General features: G+C 43.2%; 2 protein-coding genes across 2 annotated transcripts; both read right to left on the reverse strand.

Annotated features, from left to right (window-relative positions):
• Positions 1-734: 734 nt before the first annotated feature.
• LOC116861875 (zinc finger protein 883-like) lies at positions 735-7,507 on the reverse strand. Its single transcript, XM_032848743.1, has 5 exons — positions 7,423-7,507; positions 2,268-3,121; positions 1,786-1,931; positions 960-1,617; positions 735-875 (listed from the first exon to the last, which is right to left on the reverse strand). The coding sequence occupies exons 1-5, from the start codon at positions 7,505-7,507 to the stop codon at positions 735-737; spliced, it is 1,884 nt and encodes a 627-aa protein (XP_032704634.1).
• A 7,495-nt stretch (positions 7,508-15,002) lies between these two features.
• LOC116861844 (putative protein ZNF720) lies at positions 15,003-19,043 on the reverse strand. The gene is made up of 3 exons (XM_032848717.1): positions 18,983-19,043; positions 15,835-15,961; positions 15,003-15,112 (listed from the first exon to the last, which is right to left on the reverse strand). The coding sequence occupies exons 1-3, from the start codon at positions 18,995-18,997 to the stop codon at positions 15,003-15,005; spliced, it is 252 nt and encodes an 83-aa protein (XP_032704608.1). The 5' UTR covers positions 18,998-19,043.
• Between the last annotated feature and the right edge of the window lie 1,811 nt (positions 19,044-20,854).

A 20,854-nucleotide genomic window follows, 5' to 3' on the forward strand; every position in this document is an offset into this window, starting at 1 on the left:
AGATGGAGAGAGAGCACAAGTAGAGAGAAGGGTCAGGCAGGGGGAGAGGGAGCAGCACATTGCCCGCGGAGCAGGGAGCCCAATGCAGAGCTGAATCCTGGGACCCTGGGATCATGACTGGAGCCAAAAGGAGCTGCATAACCACCTGAGCCACCCAGGTGACCCTGTTCTTACATTCTATACACTAGTAAGCATTCTATCTAGTATGAATATTATTTTTAGTGAGGACCGAGTGCCTGTAAAGGCCTAACAACAATCTTTTTTTAAAAAAAAGATTTTATTTATTTATTTGACAGACAGATCACAAGTAGGCAGAGAGGCAGGCAGAGAGAAAGGGGGAAGCAGGCTCCCTGTTGAGCAGAGAGCCCGATCTGGGGCTCAGTCCCAGGACCCTGAGATCATGAACTGAGCCGAAGGCAGAGGCTTAACCCACTGAGCAGAGGCTTAACCCACTGAGCCACCCAGGCGCCCGGCCTAACAACATTCTTGACGCTGGTAAGGTTTCTCTCCAGGATGAACTCTCTGATGCTCAGTAACACGTGACCACATTCACGACATTTGCCAGGTTTCTCTCCAGTAGGAATTCTGTAATGTTGAGTAAGGCCTGAGCTGTGGTTAAAGGTCTTGCCACAGTCTTGATATTGGTAAGATATCTTTCCATTATGAATTCTCTGATGCTGACTAAGCCTTGAGCACCAGTTAGAGGCCTTGCCACATTTTTGGAATTTATAGGGTTACGCTCTGGTATGAGCTCTGCTATGTCGACTGAGGTGTGAGTTCACCTTGAAGGCCTTGCCACTTTCCTGACATTGGTAAGGATCCTCTCCAGTATGAGTTCTGTAATGCTCATTAAGAGGTGAGCTGTCCCTAAAGGGCTTGCCACATTCTTCACATTGGTAACATTATTCTCCACAATGAGTTCTGTAATGCTGAGTAAGACCTGACCTCCAGGTAAAGGCCTTGCCACATTCCCGACATTGGTAAGGTTTCTCTCCAGTATGAGTTCTGTGATGTTGAATAAGGTATGAACTCCGTTTAAAGCTCTTGCCACATTCATGACATTGGTAAGGTCTCTCTCCACTATGAATTATGTGATGTCGTATAAGGGCTGAGCTGTAGATAAAGGCCATGCCACATTCTTGACATTGGTAAGGTTTCTCCACACTATGAATTCTGTGATGTTTAGTAAGTTGTGAAGGGACGGCATAGGCCTTACCACATTCTTGACATTGGTAAGGTTTCTCTCCAGTATGAGTTCTATGATGCTGAGTAAGGGATGACTTGTAACAAAAGGCCTTGCCACATTTTTGACATTGATAAGGTTTCTCTCCAGTATGAATTCTGTGATGTTTAATAAGGGATGACCTCCGGTTAAAGGACTTGCCACATTTTTGACATTGGTAAGGTTTTTCTCCAGTATGAGATCTGTAATGTTGAATAAGGGATGACTTCCAATTAAAGCTTTTGCCACATTTTTGACATCGGTAAGGTTTCTGTCCAGTATGAGTTCTGTAATGTTCAATAAGAGTTGTACTATCCTTAAAGGGCTTGCCACATTCTTCACATTGGTAAGGATTTTCTCCACAATGAATTCTTTTATGCTCAGCAAGACCTGACCTCCAGTTAAAGGCCTTGCCACATTCTTGGCATTGGTAAGGTTTCTTTCCATTATGAATATTGTGATGCTGATAAAGATGTGACCTCCACTTAAAGGCCTTGCCACATTCTTGACATTGGTAAGTTTTCTCTGCAGTATGAATTTTGTGATGCCGAGAAAGATTTGACCTCCAGGTAAAGGCCTTGCCACATTCCTGACATTGGTAAGGTTTCTTTCCAGTATGAATTCTATGATGTTGAGAAACGTGTGAAAGGCGTTTAAAGGCCTTGCCACATTTTTGACATTGGTAAGGTTTCTCTCCAGTATGAATTCTCTGATGTTGAATAAGTTTTGAGCATGATGTAAAGGCTTTGGCACATTCATTACACTTGTAATTTTTCCCTGCAATATGAATTTGGTGCTGTCTATTAAGACTTGAGTGATCATTAAAAGTCTTGCCACATTCTTGACGTTTGCAGGGTTTCTCTCCAGAATAGATCTGCGAATGTCCATTTATTGATGAACAGTCCTTAAAGCTTTGATTGCCTTCTTCACATTTGTATACTTTTTCTCCAGTATGCATTTGCTGATGTTGAGATAGTGTTGAGTGGCAGTCGAAGGATTTACCACATTCCTTAAAAATGTAAGTTTCCTTTCCCCAAGGGATTACCTCATTGATGTTTAGGCTTGATGACTGACTAAACATGGTCTCTGGTTTATTACATGTGAATGGGCTTTTTCCCTCATGAATTCTCTGATGATCACCAACACTGGAGGACTGGTTACGAGCTTTCCCACATTCATTATATTTATGAGGACTGTCTCCCAAATGGTGACCATTATGTATAGTGAGGTTAGAGCTTGGATGAAAGCCTTCCCCACATTTATCACATTCATAATGGTTCTCTGCAAACCTAGCCCTGACACATCTGTGAACCCTAGAGCCCTGGTTCAATGTTTTTTCAGATTCAGTGCATTGAGCAATTTTGTCTCTAGTGGAAACCCTCTGGTCATACTGTCGGGTCAACTCTTCAGTGAAGTCCCTCTCATATGGATCCAACTGAAGACTTTGTTCTTCATTTCTAAATTTCTGATTTAAGGTCAGGCCAATCCTATCTTCCAAATGGCTCAAATCATTATTTTCAGCAGGGACTACATTACTTTCCAGATGTTCCAAATGGTCTGTCCACAAATCGTTATGGTTGAATATCTGATTGGAGCTTGTGCTGACAGAGACCCACTGCTCTGCAGAAACAGTTGACTTAAAAAGGGAGGTTTTCTGCAGCGGTTTATGTCCTTCACCATTTGGGGCAGTGAGATTCTCATTAAGGGCAATTACCTTGGTTTGGGTGTATCGTCCAGGATTTCTTTGAGGTCCTTCACTCTCCCCATCATTGTCCCAGTCTGTGCATAAGTGTAATATCTCAACAGCACTATCTTTGTATCTGTGCCGTGTCCAGCTCTGGAAAGAACCTTCTATGCTCTGCTGTAGCAGGAAACTCGGGGTCTCATGTGTAGACAGAGCTGAAAGATACCAAATAAAAGTAAAACCATTGCACTTACTACATTCAGAAGAATATACTGATGACCTCTAATGCAGAAGCATAAAGTCAATCAGAAAATATCAGTATGATGGATGACAAGGAGTCATCAGGATCTCATTTCCCCATGGATACGCAACATGGTACACAACATATTGACCATATATCCTAATAGATAATTCTATGATATGGTCACAGTGTAGCAGAAATCACTTTCCTGTATCTCTAACAATTACAAAAAGGATTATATGAGCTAAAACTTAGCAGAATACCGGAGGATATGGAAACAGAAAACTGAACTGAATCAAACAGAGTACAGTAAAAGTATAACTGACTATAGGAAGAAAATTATAAGAGGCAAGAATATTTGAGGGGAATCACAAGATTTTGGGTGAGAGCCATAGAGGGAGGAAATCACATGCAGGCATTACACTGTATATACAGTTTTACTTGAGCCTGCATCCCAGGACCCTGAGATCAAGATCTGAGCAGAAATCAAGACTCGGTACTTACCCAAATGAACCACCAAGCACCCAATTATTTTTTAACTCTTATCTTTGTGGTAAAGTTCTCACTACTGTTTTCTCACTCCTTGAGTATCCTTATGATTGCAACCTTAAATTCTCTATCAAGTTCCTTACTACTGTTTACATTGTATATCTGCCCTTGGTCTTATAAATTCTTTCATCTTGGTATCTGTCTAACTCTCTACTTTCCTCTGTCCATTAGAAAAGTCAGTGATGTGTCCTGTTGTATCCTTCAGACCAGTGGTCTGCAGGGTCTCTCCTTGCCTGCTACGGGCAGTGTTTGGTCCCTGGCCTGAATGTGGCCAGTTTGAACTAGATGAGCTCTGTTCTGCTTATGAAAGGAGACCTCACATCAAGTCCACCAGAACTGTGGTCCTGCAGAACTCTCTGCTCAGGAGACGTGATGTGGGGAGGGGTTCACCTTGCTGAGGCTGAGGAAAGCCTCACTGAGAAGGGAAGTCCCCTCAGATCACAGGAGGTGAGGCCTGGCGCAAGCAAGGCAGACAGCCAGTGTCCTCACTGAGTGGGGCTCAGTCTTTATGCTACAGGACAGGAGAGGGCTCCCATGTTTTGGAAGCCACATGTCACTGAAAGTTTCCTCTCAGGAATGTGCTCCTAGACTACTGAATACTCTCCCCACTGTGTGCCCCAGGTGTTCTCCAGATGACTGTTTCCATGCTCTCTGACCCCAGGTTGTTTGCCAGCATTCTCTGCAGGAGCACCCCAGTGCCCTCCTGGTTCTATCCCATCCAAACCTGCTGACCATTAAAACTCCAGGCTTTCAGATGTGCTGGTTCCAAGAACTCATGAAATTCAGCCCTTCTCCCTCTCCAAGCTAATGGCTTTGGGAAACCTCCTTAGGTATCCCCTGAGTGGTCCACTGTCATGACACCTACTGCACAACCGGGCCTCCCTGCCTGCCACAGTGGAATACTCCTTTCCTCCCTAAACCACGTCTCCACACCATCTGCCATCTTCCATGTGGCCTCTTCTCTCCTCTTACTTGGAGAGTTTCTCCTGTCACTCTTCAGTCCAAAGTCTGGGGCATTTAGGATGACCTGACAGTTACCTAGTGGTGCTCATGACAGGACACATGAGTCTAGGACCCTCCTACGCCACTGCCATTTCTTCTCCTGGGAATGCTTATTGTTTTAATCCTGTTAAAACTCATATGGATTTTATAAAGCTGGTACACAAACCAACACATAAAAATTAGTTTTGTTTGTACACAACGAAGAACAATTCCTAAAACAGAGACATCATACATTTACAGCAAACCCCCGCACCCCCCCCAACCCAATAAATGCTTCCAATTTAACATAAGGGTAGATATCAAACCAGAATCGATGAAAAGTACAATATACTGTGCAGGAATCAAAGAATGAATAAGTAGGAAACCTAGCTATGTTCTTTCACTGGAATAATTGAAACACAATAAATCCTGAAGGGATCTACAGAAAATGAAATCTCTACCAAAACTCCAATGCCATTTGTGCACAAAGATCAAAATTCATCCTCTTGTTATGTGGATGTCAAGGGATAACCTATACCCAAAATAATCTGGGAAATGAAGAGCATATACCCTGATTTAAGGCATACAACAAGGTACAGTATTCAGAGTAATGTCCTACAGACATGATGTCAGGAGTAGAATAATGGAAGAGTCTGGTTGAGCTAGATGTGCACGTCTCCAATGTTAATGTGTATGACAATGAACTGAAGATCCTGTTAAAATTCATACTCTGAGTTGGATGTTTGGGTAGCATCTGAATTTCTACTTTTCACAAATGTATCACCTGATCGACAATGCATGTTCTACCCAAAATTCCAGGACTGAATCACGATAGTTTCAAAGGTTCCTAAAAAGGGGGCAGAGCATACAGGTGAGTATGGAGTCCTTTGCTTCCCTGCATGCTTCATTCAAGCCAACCCTACTCCTGCATAACAAACTTAACCCACTCTTCTCTGCACCTCCCCTTATTTTTCTTTCTTCAATTTTCCATGCCACCATACTCATGGAAACAGCTCCCTCCTTCACAAGAAATGCAGGTGCAATCTGCTTCTGTGTACAACGCTGGATTTTGTAGCTTGGATCCCACTGAATCCATGGCCTTTATCAATTTCAAGTTTCCCCTGCATTTTTACTAATACCCATGGCTTCAGGCCACAGGATCGCTTCTTTGAAACTAGGCTTCCTTCTGAAAGCTGACTTTGCCTAAAATGAGCAGTTCTACAAACTGGTTACACTTTCTGGTCTTCCCTGAGGAATCCACCTCCTTCCTGATGCTCCTAAGTGGTGAGAAGAGGGAGACCAAATTCAAGGAAATGGAGTTAAGAAGCTCTCACAGGAATAACTGTTCTTCCATGTACCCCCTGGGCTGATCTTTCTGGGGTGCCTGTGAGGACCACAGGTTCTTCTTGGTCTTCCAGTTCCCTTCTTTGCTCTGCTGGGCACATGCTTCTCTTTCCCTGTCCCTTCCCTTCTACACTGAGGAATGTTTATCTCCACTGTGATACCGATCAGTTTGCTTTCCTAGGACTTTATCCTACTGTGAGTACTTAGGATTAGCTTCTTTGGAAGAGTAGGTTTAGTTTTCTTTACTTGCAAATTCTTAAGACACTACTTTAATCTACACATGTATATCCTTCTTGATATCCATCTTGATTTCCTTTCTATTAATATATACTCTACAATGTCCCATTTCATTAGGTGTACAACATGCGGACTCAACAACTCTATAGGTGCTACTATACTCACCAATAGTAGCTAATATCTGGCACCATAAAATGCTACGGGAAAACCACTGGAGGAGTTCCCTGTATTCTTTTCACTCCACGGAAGCCTGTGCTTCCCATTCCCACTTCCTCATGTTGCCCATCATCCTTCTCCATTCCACACTGGTTAATTTCAGGCTATTCATTGTATTTGTGTCTCTTTCAGCTTTTTTCATTGTCTTGTCCTTTGTGATAATGTGGTTTGACCCAGAAGGAGTTATGCGATGTGAACTAAGTGACATAAAATATTATACATATTCACTTATGTGTACAACCAAAACAACAACTTAAATGAACAAACAAGAAACAGACCTATGAATGTCTATTTTGTTTTGAATAAAGTTCCTGGATAAATTTAACAAATATAAAAATTCCAAGATGACACGCATTCTATACTGTAACCCGTTGGTCTGTAACAGTGTTCCAATACTGGCAGAAGACAAGAGGTTCCCAGGTCAAAGGTCAAGTGCCTTATGGCTCATGACATAGCAAACATCATAAACATCTTCATCACACTAATTCTACGGGCCCGCTGCCCACTCCCAACTCATACAGGAAGACACTGCACATGCGTTGAGTTTGTGTGGACACTCTGAACATAGGAAACCCCAGTATCTTCAAGGAACATCTAGCGTATATGCCCGATCCTTGGCCATGAAAACAGACCATCTGTTTTCCTGTACAATAAACTCACCTGTCCTCGACCCAAGATCAAGATGCTATCACTATACTACCAAGCATTTTTATACACAAATATGAGTGGAATGACCATTATAACTAAAATGTCAATCAAGGAAATGCTCACGCAGATCATGAGGTCACCACATGACTTCAAGGAAGAGTGACAATACTGTATAAGGCACATGTGTGATTTGGCTCAGATATCCACCACAGTACAGATACATTTCCCTTCATGATCTTTTGCTGCTCATCTGGCACTGCTATACAGTCACATGCAGGGTAGATCTGAAAGTCAATGTACCTGGAAGGTTTGACTTTAAGATCTTCCAACCATCGGCCATAGGGCCAACTGCAAAGGCCTGGAAGATACTCAAGATGCACACCATACCACCAAAGACACATCCCTGGCCACTCTGTGAACCTAACAATGTAGCATTCATCCAAAGTCATGGTAGAAATCTTTCACCCAAAAGCTGTCAGTGTGGGTGGGAGTCCATTACAGACAATGTCCCCTGATTGCCTATTCTCCTGTGTAGATGAACCAACCTGTCTAAGGGGAATTGTCAGCACCTGTGACTGACTTGGGTGTCCAGCCAATGTTTTGAATTAGAACATTCTATGTTCTCTGTCTGGGTAGCTATGCACGTTCTAAGTCACTTCTCATGGCTGATGCTAGCCTCCATTCCTGTACCACTAGAAGCCTGAAGAAAGACCCTAGACAACCTCAGAGCCTCTCTTACTTCTGGGGAGCCTCTCTTACTTCTGGGATTCTGGGGAGAAAATGAACCCAGCAGCACGGATCAAGCACTGAGCATAACCTCTTGCTCTGTGTGAGCAGGAAGACTCATCAGGGAACCTGGGCAGCCACAGAGCCCAGCCTATAGTCCTGCCCAGCAACAGAAAACAGCCTTCAGTCCTGCCGCATGTTCAGCATCACCTCTGGCCCTGGCTGATCACAGAGTTCCCAGCATAGGTTTTGGAGGAACTCAGGAGTCTACACGTGTCCATGGAGAGATGTCTAGCCCTCTGTGCTCAAACAGAATAAGTTTATATCCAAAATGATCGTGCATGGTTTATACCAGAAGCTTCAGAGGTCCATGGGATACCTCTAGAAGGAATGCCAAACAGTTGGCTACATTCAGATGATAGAGAATAAAACCACTCATACTTGCCTTCCTGCCATTTCAGATACAACAGTGAGCAATTCCACAGGATCCCAATAAAAATTGGCATCAGACAGATACTTCCATGTTTCAAATGCACACAGGGTATTTTTTCTTTTTACAAGGTGCACTATTCAGAGAGGATTCAGTATGAAACATGACTTCTGGGCTACTTTTTAATGATTAAAAAGAAAATCCAAAATATTCACTAGCATCTGACACCATCCTCTGCATACTGCAAACAACATATGTCCCACGGTTACTGAATCTGCTCTTAATGTATTCAATGCTCTGGATCCTATGGGTTAGGGCTAGTACTATTCTCCTTGTACTGAAAGAAATTATTTTTTCATTTATTGATTTTGAAAGAAATGATGTAGATGAAGAAAGGTATAGTGAGCCTCTCACTATTGGCAGAGTCAGGGTTTGAATCTGGCTGACCTACGTAGGAACATGAGGCACACAGGACAAAGCAGAAGGAGGCCCTTCTAGAAGGTGACACGGGTTTGGATTCTATTTCCTCCTTGATACGCAATGATTCACCTAGCTGTCTACACACAGAACAGCTTTCCTGAATGGACACTTCAAAGTCAACATTCCAGCCCACACTACACATGTGTCACATGAGTGGTTTCCTGGTTGACTCCTCCATACTAGAAACAAAGCTCAGGCATCCAAGGTACAATACAGGAAAGGCCCAACACACAGAGGAGTCTGGGTTCACACCTGGAGAACCAAAACGACACACCTGAGTATCTCACTACATTACTCAAGGACTACTACCTTTCCTGAGGAATGCGACTATGAATGTGTCCCCAGATGTAGGACAGCTACCCCAAATGTTGGGAAGGCTGTTTGAAGCAGAAATCGTCACTGTTTGTAACTGGTGACTGACTTCTCAATGAATCAGTGCCTTGCACATGGATCAGAGCACAGGATAGATTCACGGCAGGGCTGTGGAAGTGAGGGAGAGACCGGCCAACCACAGGTCATCATGCTTGCAAGGTCACCCATCCACCCTGGATCAGACCTATGCAGGGTTATATTCCTGGGATACCAATGCTTTGTGGAACCGCAACACACATCTGGCTGGTTCTCACTCTAAGTGTCCGGCAGCCTTCTCTGTCTTCAACATCTACTCTGTCATGTGACATCTTTAAGCTATGCTCACCATGTTTAAATCAATTAATACCCCCTCTCCACACACTCCATGCATCTGGGCCTCAGAGAGTGCAATTATCTCTGGCATCCAATAGCAACTGGTCCTCAAGACCAGCAGGGAATACATTACTTCATGAGAAAAGCATTGGACGTCCCAGACAGCCACATTTCCCAGGAATGCATCTCTGTCCCATTAGCTCATCACGAGTAGCTTCCTAAGGCCTTGCAGTGACCAAAGGGACATCTATACCAGATCTTTGATAACATTTAAAGAGTTTGCCATATTTCATTTCCATAGCACTTACCTTCCTCTCAAACTGTTGCACCATCATGTTTTATCTGTCTTCACAATTTCCAGTGCCAAGTGCCTAAACTAATCCTGTGGCCTAGTGATGGTTTTTTGCTTTTCTTCCAGTGCAGTGGTGACAACATTGTATTTAAAACAGACATACAGCCTCACGTGATCCTGTTATCAACCATTTACAGTGGCATTAAAAAACTCCAAGCTACTCCTAAGGCTAGGCAAGGGCCTGCGTGGCTTAGGTGGTAGGGGGAGTGCAGTGACAACAAGGTTTCCAGAACACAGGAGGGAAAGTCAGCTGTGATGCCTCTACCCCTGAAATAGAGATGAGACAGAAGAAGAGGACAGGATTTGGGAAGAAAGGAAGTACAATTTTTCTTTCTAGATTCAGAGTCAGTAGTGTAGCCTTGGATAGGGGTCCTCTCCCCAGATGAAGAATCCAGGCCAATGTTACAGCCTAGATCTGTTTCATCTCTTCTGTTGGGCTACTCCATCACTCCTAATAGAACACTGTGTCCTGTTTAAGTTAGAACAACTACTCAGCACCCAGGCCTGTCCCATCTTTGTTTCCTTCAAGTAAGTGTTAAAAAACAAAAGCAGAAACAAGTATGAAGATTCATGAACTCTCCACAATTTTACCTAATCAAATGCTGACACTGAAGTGACCAACATGGATGACGTCACTTCCTAGAAGGGAAAAGAGTAAGTAAGGAACTCTTAATTCTCCAATCGCAAAGGAAGGACTGAAGTCTCAATTTAAGTACGTGGAATTTATAATGCCCCCTGGAGAATTACTCTCACATTTAAATTAAATTTTGAAAACCATGTCATTCCATGGAAATTCTTGTTAAAATCTCTATCAAGGTATGTAAGCAACAGGTCGACACAGGAATAAGGAAAACAGAGTAGATCCTATAGGATTAAAACCCAGTTATGTAAGAGACAATTCACATGGGGAGATTCTCAAACTAAGATACACCAGATGTAGGAAGCATAAATTCAATACAATACAGAGAAGAAAACTATTTCTATTATGAATCTAGAATTTCTTTGCTTGCTAGGAAGTCATCACTTTTCAAACTTGGAAATGACCTGGTTTGAACCAAGATTCACTTTCCTTCTGAAGATACAGGTACACACACATATGTATGTACACGTGCTTCTTCCTAGTTAGATCTGGGACTGCAAAATCTGTCTTTAGCTTAGTATGACACATTGCATTCTTTGCAGATCAAAACCCCAATTCTCTGCTTGTGTTCTCTATGCTCACAGAACAACAGGAGAAACATACAGGATAAAATTTGATTGATAGTCCTTGGGAATTATGTAGCTATGGCTTATCATTATATGTGTAGTGACTTTGTTCAATTACCAATCGTTAGGTAGACCCCTGGGCATTAGATGGTGAGCCATGGTTCAGGACAAGAGAAACAAACTAACATTTACCAAAAACATTCCTGACAATCCTTATCAAATCTTAGCAATAAAAAAAATCTTATAATTTTGAAATAGAGAAATACACTCAAAACCATTCTGTGAGGTCAGCAGTACCCTGATATCACAGCAGTATAAACAAAAGGTAAAAGGCTAGTTTATCTGATGAAACTTCTGCTACCCTGGCTTTCTTTGGACACCCATCTACATGTACAAAATAGAGTCAAAAGAAAAAACGAATCACACTGAAAATAATTGTCCCTCTCTAGAGATCCATCTGACCCAGAATCCTTTCAGGTCTGCTAACAAACACAGTTAACCATCGAATAATGTGCTTTCCACCAATAACAGTCCACTTAGACACAGAGAAGTTTGCTTGATAAATCCAGTGCACTACAGTAAATGTCTTTTCATTATGATTGCCTTCATATTTTATTTCTTCAAATTACTTCCTTATAAAACCATGGTATGTACAACAGACCACATACAAAGAATGGGATGACTCATGACATGTAGTAATTAACCCACCAACACCACAGATGAAGAGAGACCTTTGAAACACAATGACAGGGGCACCTGGGTGGCTCAAAGGGTTAAGCCCCTGCCTTCAGCTTAGGTCATGATCTCAGGGTCCTGGGATTGAGCCCCAGATCCAGCTCTCTGCTCAGCAGGGAGCCTGCTTCTCCCTCTCTACCTGCCTCTTCACCTACTTGTGACCTCTCTCTGTCAAATATATAAATAAATGAATAAACAAACAAATCTAAAAAGAAACACAATGGCAAATCCACTTCATCTTGTGCAAGAGCTCCTAGAAAATCACTAGGAGAATTCTCAGCAGTCCAAACAGCAATGGGGCCTGGCATAACATACTCAGGTACTCAAAGATTGAAAAATAGCCACCAACAATACTTTACCTAGCAAAATTCTTTTCCACAGAGCAGAAACAAAGACATTCCCAAGTAAAAACCCCTCTAAGCTTACCAGTAGATCTGTCCTACAAGAACCATTAAAGGAAGTCTTTCTAGATGAAATAAAAGGATTCTACCCAGAAACTACAACCACACAAGAACACAGAGCTCTCTGCTGAACATAAATATGTAGACAATTATACAAACCTGCTCTGTGTTGCAGTGAGATACCAGTCACATTTATTTCTGCTACAGAGTTTTGTTTTGGAAAAAAGAAAAAAAAGAATAAAAATCACAAATGTGGGTAATAAAGAATCCAACATAAAAGAATTTGTGATGTTGTTAACAAAGTCGGGAGTGTGTGCAGGGGTGGAGACAGGAAGAAGAGTTTTCTATATAATTGACACTGAGTTTTAAAAGGTTTGTTTTAGGGGCCCCTGGGTGGCTCAGTCAGTTTGAGACTCTGCCTTGGGTTCAGTTTAGGATCTCAGGGTCCTGGGATGGAGACCCACCCCGGGCTCTCTGCTCAGCAGGGAGCCTGCTACCCCCTGGCTCCCTGCCTACCTCTCTGCCTACCTGTGATCTCTCTCTCTGTCAAAGAGATAAATAAAATCTTTAAAAAATAAAAACAAAATTAAAAGGTTCATTTTACAGCTAAGTTGTTTTAATGAATCTCTAAGGTAACCACAATGAAAATACTCATAGAAGATGCATAACTCAATGACAAAGGTACCAAGACATATCATGAGTATTAATCCTACAATTAATTAAAGTATATCTTTTATATTTCATACCAAAACAGAAGTATATACAGAAGTATAAAATGTTTGAAAATTATTAAGAATTCAAAAAAATCTTTCTCTCATGCAGAGAATAATCATTCACCCACACATACATGATGAAATTAATTCTATGTGGATGACAACTCTCCTAGACATGGTACAACATTCACTGACCACTCACCAAGGAGACAAAAAGTAGGGGGGACACAGTATGTATGTGCGACATACAAACACAAGACAAAAACACATAATTTACCAGCAAAAAGCAAAAAGCTCATTCTTTTTTGAGTTATTCTCACATGGTCTTGAAATATGCTGAAATACACTGAGCTGAAAATTCTCTTCCTGTTAACAACAACCTGCACAGATAAAACCCAACCCACATCTAGCTGATGTCGAGGAATGAGCCAGAAAAGGAAGCACATGCTTAGGAAATTACCAAACCAGAATAAGAGAAAACTCAACCCATGAAATTCTAAATAAAACTCTGATGTATGATAGAAAAGGAAAACTTCTATATTACCGTAATTCTGAACTGTGTCCACATACCCATGAAAAACAAGCAATTGATTGGCATGTCTCATGGACTCTAATATCGTAAAGAATTCTCATTAAAATTAATCATAAAGAGCTGTAAATGAAAATTTTATAACACTTAAAAAGCTTGAAAGACGTGTATTATGGTATTAAAATATTCGTTCTCCTCCACAGAATGTAACCCTATAGTCCATTCCATTATGACAGAGGAAACAAGCAACATCTTCCTTTCTGAATAAATAAACATCATAGATGTTGAAAATATGCTGAGAGACACTGTATATGAAATTAATATTTGGGGTTAAATTCTGATGCATTCTGAGGAAAGTAGAAGAAAAAGCTCATGATTAATTTCCCTGAAGCAACACTGCATTACTGAACACAAGGATTTTTCAAACATGGAGGTTTAGGGTACCTGGGGGCTAGTTAAGCATCTTCCTTCCGTTCAGGTCATGATCTCAGGGTTCTGGGATCCAGCCCCACACTGGGCTCCCCGCTCAGCAGGGACTTGGCATCTCCCTCTCCTTTTGCCCTTCCCCTCCGTACTCATTTTCTTTCTCTCTCTCTCTGTCTCGAACAAATAAAAATTTTAAACAAACTATATGGGAATATTATTAATTGTCTAACTCACTTCTTACAAAGCACATGCCCATGTCGTATCAGGACATTTGATGTAAAAGTATTCAAAGATAAATCTCATATAAAACTAACTAGAAAGTGAAAACACCCATGACAAAGTCACAAGAAGTTCATAGAAGAATCATACAATGATGCAATTATTAAAAAATAAGGTAATAAATGACAATTTATTATAGGCTACAAGTTCAAGTTCTAAATGTGCTATCTCCCCAAGAGCATTTGTTATGGCAGAATTCTAGTAAAGAAATAGAGACATTACAGTATTTCACCACAGAAGAATGGATCTCATAGAAAAGAAATTTCTATATGGAAAAAAAAAGAAAAAAGAAAAAAGAAAAAAAGAAAGAAAGGAAAAAAGAAAGAAAAAGAAAATAAAAAAGACCACTTGAAGGGAAATAAAGCAGTACATTTTCTCATTTTAGGGCAGTGCTTTGTTATCTGATGAAGTTATTGAAACTCAATTTTGTAAGACTAAGATTAATGCCTCCGTAACATTAGAAAGCATAAGCCAGAGAACATTAAAAATCTATCTCCAATGTTCTGGGCATTTCCCCAACAAATCCTTGTGTGCATACTACTCTGACCTACTTGTTCCATAATGAAAACCAGAACTGACAAAGGCCATAGCGTACAGGTCCTCAGAAATAGGATGCCTTCCCCAGGGCCCTCACAGCAACAGAAAGCTCTCAGATTGGGGGGCAGGGGCCCTCCCCCTCCAAGGAGAGTCTCCTGCCTTTCCTATGGATGTGATGGACCATCACTGCACCTGAAGGAGAATCCCCAGAGAATGCAAGAGCTTCATAATGTTGGAGAGCAGACGTTCCTCTTGGAAAGAGAGAGACATAAAACTAGGCAAGTCTCCAACGGATTTTCATTCAAGGAGAAGTACGCAAACCACTGCTTAAGGTCTACCTTCCTCCTTCTGACTTGGACCTCCCCTCTGTCATCTGCCTCATTCATTCCCACCTACCTGGATAGAAGCCTCCCGTCTCCCTTCTCTTCACATCCCAGAGCTGCTTCTCTTGCTCCAAATATATAATCAGGTCTGGCTTTGACAGAAGGAGACCTGTTTATGAGGAAAAAGGAAAATGGCTATTGCTGACAATTCTAACTTTCCATGAGTCTTGTGTTCAGGAGAGAAGAGATGATATTGTACAATCCTAGAAAATGGTTTCCCAAAAGGGTTCCCCAACAGTCCCTTCAGAACATACAGGAGGTGGGGCATCTGGGTGGCTCAGGGGGATAGGCCTCAGCCTTTGGGTTAGATCATCATCTCAGGGTCCTGGGATTGAGCCCCACATTAGGCTCTCTGCTTGGCGGGGAGCCTGATTCCCCTTTTCTCTCTGTCTGCCTCTCTGCCTAATTATCATTTTTCTCTGTCAAATAGGTAAATACAGTCTTCAAAAACAAAACAAAACAAAAAAACCCAAAACACTCAGTAGGAATTTCCAATGTTCAAATCCTGACCTACACTTCCAAGTAGTAGACATGATAATAAGAAGGGGAAATTTCAGTTTAAGATGTGAGCAGCACCATTTATGTCACTAAAGGTTGAGAACTGCCACTCATTTACACTAGCAACTGTGTTTCCTTGAGGAAGGAGAAGCTAAGGCTGAGAAGAAAACACCATGAAGATTTTTCTCTCCACCTACAAAGCCCTACTTATTTCCCTTTCTGCCTGGATCTGAATTCTAGCCATTCCAAGAGAAATGTCAGAAAAGTGAGTCTTCACAGGAAGGAATAAAATCCTGAGTGGGGTTTGGGAAATCTGGAAGGAGTCTTCCTCACCCAAGAAGAGGAGGTGTTCATAGTTCTCCAACATCACATCCAGGTACAGTTTCCGCTGAGTGTGGGTCAGGCGTCCCCACTCCTCCTCAGAGAATTCTATGGCCACATCCCTGAAGGTCAGCTGTCCCTGCAAGAAGTACCACAGTCACCAAGTGGCCACTGACACAGTTCACGATGTTTCCTAAGATGAAAGTGGGAGTTAATGTCACCAGCTAGAACCAGATCCAACCTTTCCTTCTTCTGACATGGGTGTGGGAAAAAAGAAAAACCTATGGGGCAGGGGGCTGCCTGGTTGAGAACTTTCACTCCTTTCACTCCCAGAGGTCAAGTCTATTGATTACGCAGCGGTGACAGCCCTCCTGTCACAAAGTGTTGGGATGTGGGAGAGGAGCCAATGGTCAAGAAATTCTAGACATGTTTCTGATGTGAAATATTGGGGTTCTGGAGAGAATGATGAAGGCATTGTTGAGATACCGTGGTACAAACACTGTGGTACTAAATAAAGCAAGGGAAGAGGAAAGTTGTGAGCAGTGACTGCTTCTATACTGTCAGATGGGGAGGGTGTGAGGGATAGCAGGAGGCTCTAAGGAATTTGGAAGCAAGTTTCCAGGACCCTCAAGGCCTCCCAGCTGGTGTTTTGATGAGGCCACACACTGTGTAGTAACACTTTAGTCAGGAGACCCTCCAGATATCTGTCAGGGGCCACAAGCTTGAAGGAGGGTGGCCAAACTACATTTGGGGGTAGAGTTCAAGAAGTTTCCAAAGCAAGTTTCATCTGTTAAAGACGAATTACAGGATCCTGGAGGTCTATTGTTAGGCTAAGGATGCTTTTTGCATCCAACAAAACATTAACCTTGAGGCAGTTGTGAGTTCCCTGAGGAATGTCCTACTCTGCCTTTCTCAAGTATTTATCAACAGACTGGAAGTTGAAGGACATTTAATTTTATCCACACCTCTTTGGCTTTGTTCTCCTCCTCAGAAACTACAAACAAGGGGGACCCAGATAGTTCAGTGGGTTAAGGGTCTCGCTTGAGCTCAGGTCATGATCCCAGACTCCTGGGATGGAGCCCTGAGTTGAGCTCCCCACTCAGGGGAGGAATCTGCTTCTCCCTCTTTCCCTTTCCTCACTCTCATGCACGCTCTCTCTCAGCTGAGAAAACGTTTAAAAGAAGGAAAGAAGGATGGAAAAAAGGAAGGAAGGAAAGAGAAAACAAACGTACAAGCAAGAGAAATGCAGAAGAAAGAAGTTTATACCTGAAATGCAACAGTTCCTACATATTCCTCACTATCCTATGTTCCTCACAAATGACAGGAGGAAAAATAGAAACATGACAGGGGAGGATCTGGCAGACAGCACCAAGCCAATAAAAGAAGTTCCCATCAGCTGAATGGAAACAAATCGCTTTCAGTGCCTAATGCACATCAAAGGACACACCATCACTGGTGTTTTCCTGTGGACTGAAAGCAGGAATTCAGAATGCAAATCTAATTATGCAAATATAGTGGATATACATACACAAATCAAACACTATTCCTTCTGTAGAGACTGCTTTTAGGCAAGCAGACTTGAGCAAAGGAGTGGAGGAAGGGTCCCAGTGTCCCCTTGGCTGAGTCCAGACAGGGCCATCAGGGGATGCACCTCAAAATTACTAAGACCCTAAGGAACCAATGGCCTTCTGACAACCAGGTACGTGAGCAGAAAGGAGCAAGTTCCTGGTTCCCCAGAATTCCTCACCTTCTTTCCCTCCTTAATACCGCCCCACTCTATTGCAGACAAGCTCTCCTGGCCCTCCTGCCTGCTGATCTCTTAGGTCTTCAGTAAACTTCCTCCACCTTTATCCTGCCTCAGAGGAATTCAGGCAGCGCTGCGGGATGGGCTTCCAGCTAATCATGGGCCCACATCTGGGGCCCCAAGCGACTGACAGGGACAATACACTGAGATAGCACAGTGTCCCTGTGCTATTAATACCACTTTATGCCTTTCTTTTCTTTTAATTTTTAAGATTTATTTTTATTTTCATCTTCTTTAAGATTCTATTTATAGAGGCACCTGGGTGGCTCAGTCAGTGGACCTCAGCCTTCTGCTCAGGCCAAGACGCAAGGTCCTGGGAACACCTCTTACATTGCTGGGGGTGGGAGGGTGTCCTTGCTCAGTGGGGAGCCTTCTCCCTCTGCCCATAGTACACCCTATTTGTGCTCTCATTCTTTTTCTTACAGATAAATAAAATTTTTTACAACAATTGTATTTATTTCAAAGAGAGCAAGTGAGAGAGCACAAGCAGGCAGAACAGGAGAGGACGAGGGAGAAGCAGGATCCCTGCCCACCTGGGAGCCCGATGTGGGGCTGGATCTCAGGTCCCCGGGATCACGACCTGAGATGGAGGCAGAAAACAGACTCTTAACCAACTGAACCACCCTCAGTCCCCAAGATTGATTTATACTTTAGAGGAGATCGAGACCGTCAGGAGAGGGAAAAAGAGAATGTCAAGCGGTCTCCCCTCTGGGCACAGAGCCAGAAGCAAGGATACCACTCCAGGACCATGAGATCCCAACCTGAGCTCCACCAACAGTCCAAGCTTAGTCAACGAAGACCCCCAGGCACCCTCCTCTAGTGGACTTTAAGTAGAATATCTCTTTCACGTTCTAAAGATGAAGACACACACACCCCCTTTCTTAGAATGAGAAGTTTCCAAGTTTTCCTGGAATCATACCCACGGAGCTTCTGTCCACATTCCCTTATTTCCCGGCTGCACATAGCTGATCGAGAATCCAGAGAGCCGAATGAGAAATGATTTCCCTCCCTGACATCCCAGGACCAAACCTCATCAGCCACAGGAATCTCAGAAGCGACACCTTCCCCTTTGGATCTGCCACCAACGGAATATTGTCACTCCTCGTGGGACTTTAATTTAAAGTGACAACAGCTGATTCCCTATTGAAGCCAGGTTGGGGACACAGGACAGAAGACTCTGGGACATAGAGAAGCATTCTAAAGACCTAACTGTGAGTATCACTTCTGACCAGATCTTAAAAACAGTGAATGCAGAAGGGAGAAGCACCCGGACTCGAGTCATCCACGTCTGCAGCTCCTAAACTCAAGGGTCTGCGAGGAAACAGAGGACACGGCTCCAAGGGGACCCAGGCTCACCTGACAACTGGCCATTTCTGCCTTCGCCTCCACCTCTAGATTTCGTCCTCACGAGGGATCTAGGGGGAAATCACAGCTGCATCATGAGAAAATGCCCAGAAATCCAACAACAGACCTCCTTCTCCTCACACCGCTCACCTGCGGGCAGGACTCGGAGATGCAGAAAAGGCCCAACTTCCCAGTCCTTTGTGTCCTGAGCAGCTCAGAAACTGTGAGCTCCCGTGAGGACACCCATCCCTGCATTTTCCTCACCTGCTTTGTTGGGAGGGAGGGATTCCCTCCCACCGCCACTCACAACTTCAGCGTCAGCATCGGAGCTGAGGGCTGCAGGGACGCGACCCTCCCAGACTCACGGAGCAGAGACCCTGTCACCTCTCCAGGACCATAGCCGCAAATCCACTCTCAGAAAACCACCGAAAGCACTCTGGCTCCCCCTGGCCTCGCTGAGAATCTCCTGGAGCCCTTAGTTTAACATAACAGTGTTGTTTTCGGTCAAACCAACTGACAGAATCTGAGGGGGAGGCCCGCAGAGAAGATCCTTCCTGAAACTCCACAGGTGACTCTGCTGGGAAGGAACTGGGGAGGTGACCTGGCCAAGCAGGGGAACCAAGGCTGGGGCTGGGAGCAGAGTTCGAGCCCTGCCTTCTCCACCATCAGAGTTTCTGGAGACTGACACCTTCTCTCTCTTTCTGCTACACAGAGGGAGACCCCTGACAGACCAAACTTTCCCGTATGAATGCAAATGTCTCTTTCAAAGTAAACACAGGATTTCAGAGCTCTTCCTTTATCTGCTTTTGATTAAAAATAACCAGCCAAAAATAATGCTCAGGACAAGAGACATATTTTCGGGTGACAAAATATTTCCCCTCAGTAGAGTAAGTGTTTCTGTTCATAAGGACCTGCCACACAGTCTTCCACACTGCATGTTCTTTTTACCCTCCCATCAGCGATATGAGAATTCTAATTCTCAGCATTCTCAGGAAAATTGCGTGTTGTCCTTTTTCTTTCTTTTAGCCATTCCAGAAAACAGTGAGTGTTTTCACACTGTAAAGTTTGCAGTCTTCGTACACCAGCTATCTTGGTGACTGAAATGAAAACCACTTGGAAGGCATCAGGGTGAACCAAGATAAAAGCAATTAATGCTTCATTGAGACTCCTTTTCCAAATAAGTAACCTTTCTCTTCTCCACAGACCTCTTCTCCTCACTTCTCAGCCCTTTCTTCCAGGAACCTGGTTCTTAGAATATAATTGAGGTTCGGTGTGGTGAGGTCTGGAGGCGATGACCAAGAAAGAATTCCTCAGACTTCTTTGGTGCAAAATGGTGGTTTATTGAGGCACAGGGATAGGACCCCGGGCAGAAAGAGCTGCTGCCCCGGGGGCTGTGAGGAGTGGTTCATTATATACTTGCCAGTTGGAAGGGGGTCAGGGATGGTGTAAATCTCTAAGGAGTTTTGGAGGCAATGTTTCCAGGACCTTGAGGAGCTAGGTATTATTGGGGAAAAGGTTACTCATTATTGGTAATAAAACATTTGTTGTGAGATCCTTTAGATGTCTATCAGTGGGCCCTATGCTTGGGAATGATTGTCAACACGTATCTTGGAGCGTTTAGAGATAAAGTTTACAAGGAATAGTTACAGTAGACTTCCAGGATCCTGGTTGGGGGTAGGGGTCTGTCAAGCTAGGATTGCCCTTTGCCCTTAGCCAAGCCTGAAGGTGGAGTTTGTTGAGTCCCTAGAGGAGAGTCACTCTGCCTGTATCAAGGGCTTGTCAGTGGGTAAGGAAATTGAGTAATTTTTCTTCTGCCTCTGCTTCCCACATCAGTGAGACTCCATTTCCAAATAAGTAACCTTTCTCTTCTCCACAAACCTCTTC

The sequence above is a fragment of the Lontra canadensis genome, unplaced genomic scaffold (assembly GCF_010015895.1).
Source record: "Lontra canadensis isolate GAN:19392208 unplaced genomic scaffold, GSC_riverotter_1.0 scaffold206, whole genome shotgun sequence".
Lineage (NCBI taxonomy): Eukaryota > Metazoa > Chordata > Mammalia > Carnivora > Mustelidae > Lontra > Lontra canadensis.

Excerpts from the sequence above, each read along its gene's own strand:
- LOC116861875 (XM_032848743.1), bottom strand. The coding sequence starts at position 7,507 with ATGGTGTGCATCTTGAGTATCTTCCAGGCCTTTGCAGTTGGCCCTATG. Across the intron at positions 1,932-2,267 it reads CAAGCCTAAACATCAATGAG|AGAATTCATACTGGAGAGAA; the intron begins GTAATCCCTTGG and ends ATTCAACATCAG. Across the intron at positions 876-959 it reads AATGTCGGGAATGTGGCAAG|CCCTTTAGGGACAGCTCACC; the intron begins GCCTTTACCTGG and ends GAATGTGGCAAG.
- LOC116861844 (XM_032848717.1), bottom strand. Across the intron at positions 15,113-15,834 it reads TGAACACCTCCTCTTCTTGG|GTCTCCTTCTGTCAAAGCCA; the intron begins GTGAGGAAGACT and ends CCTCATAAACAG.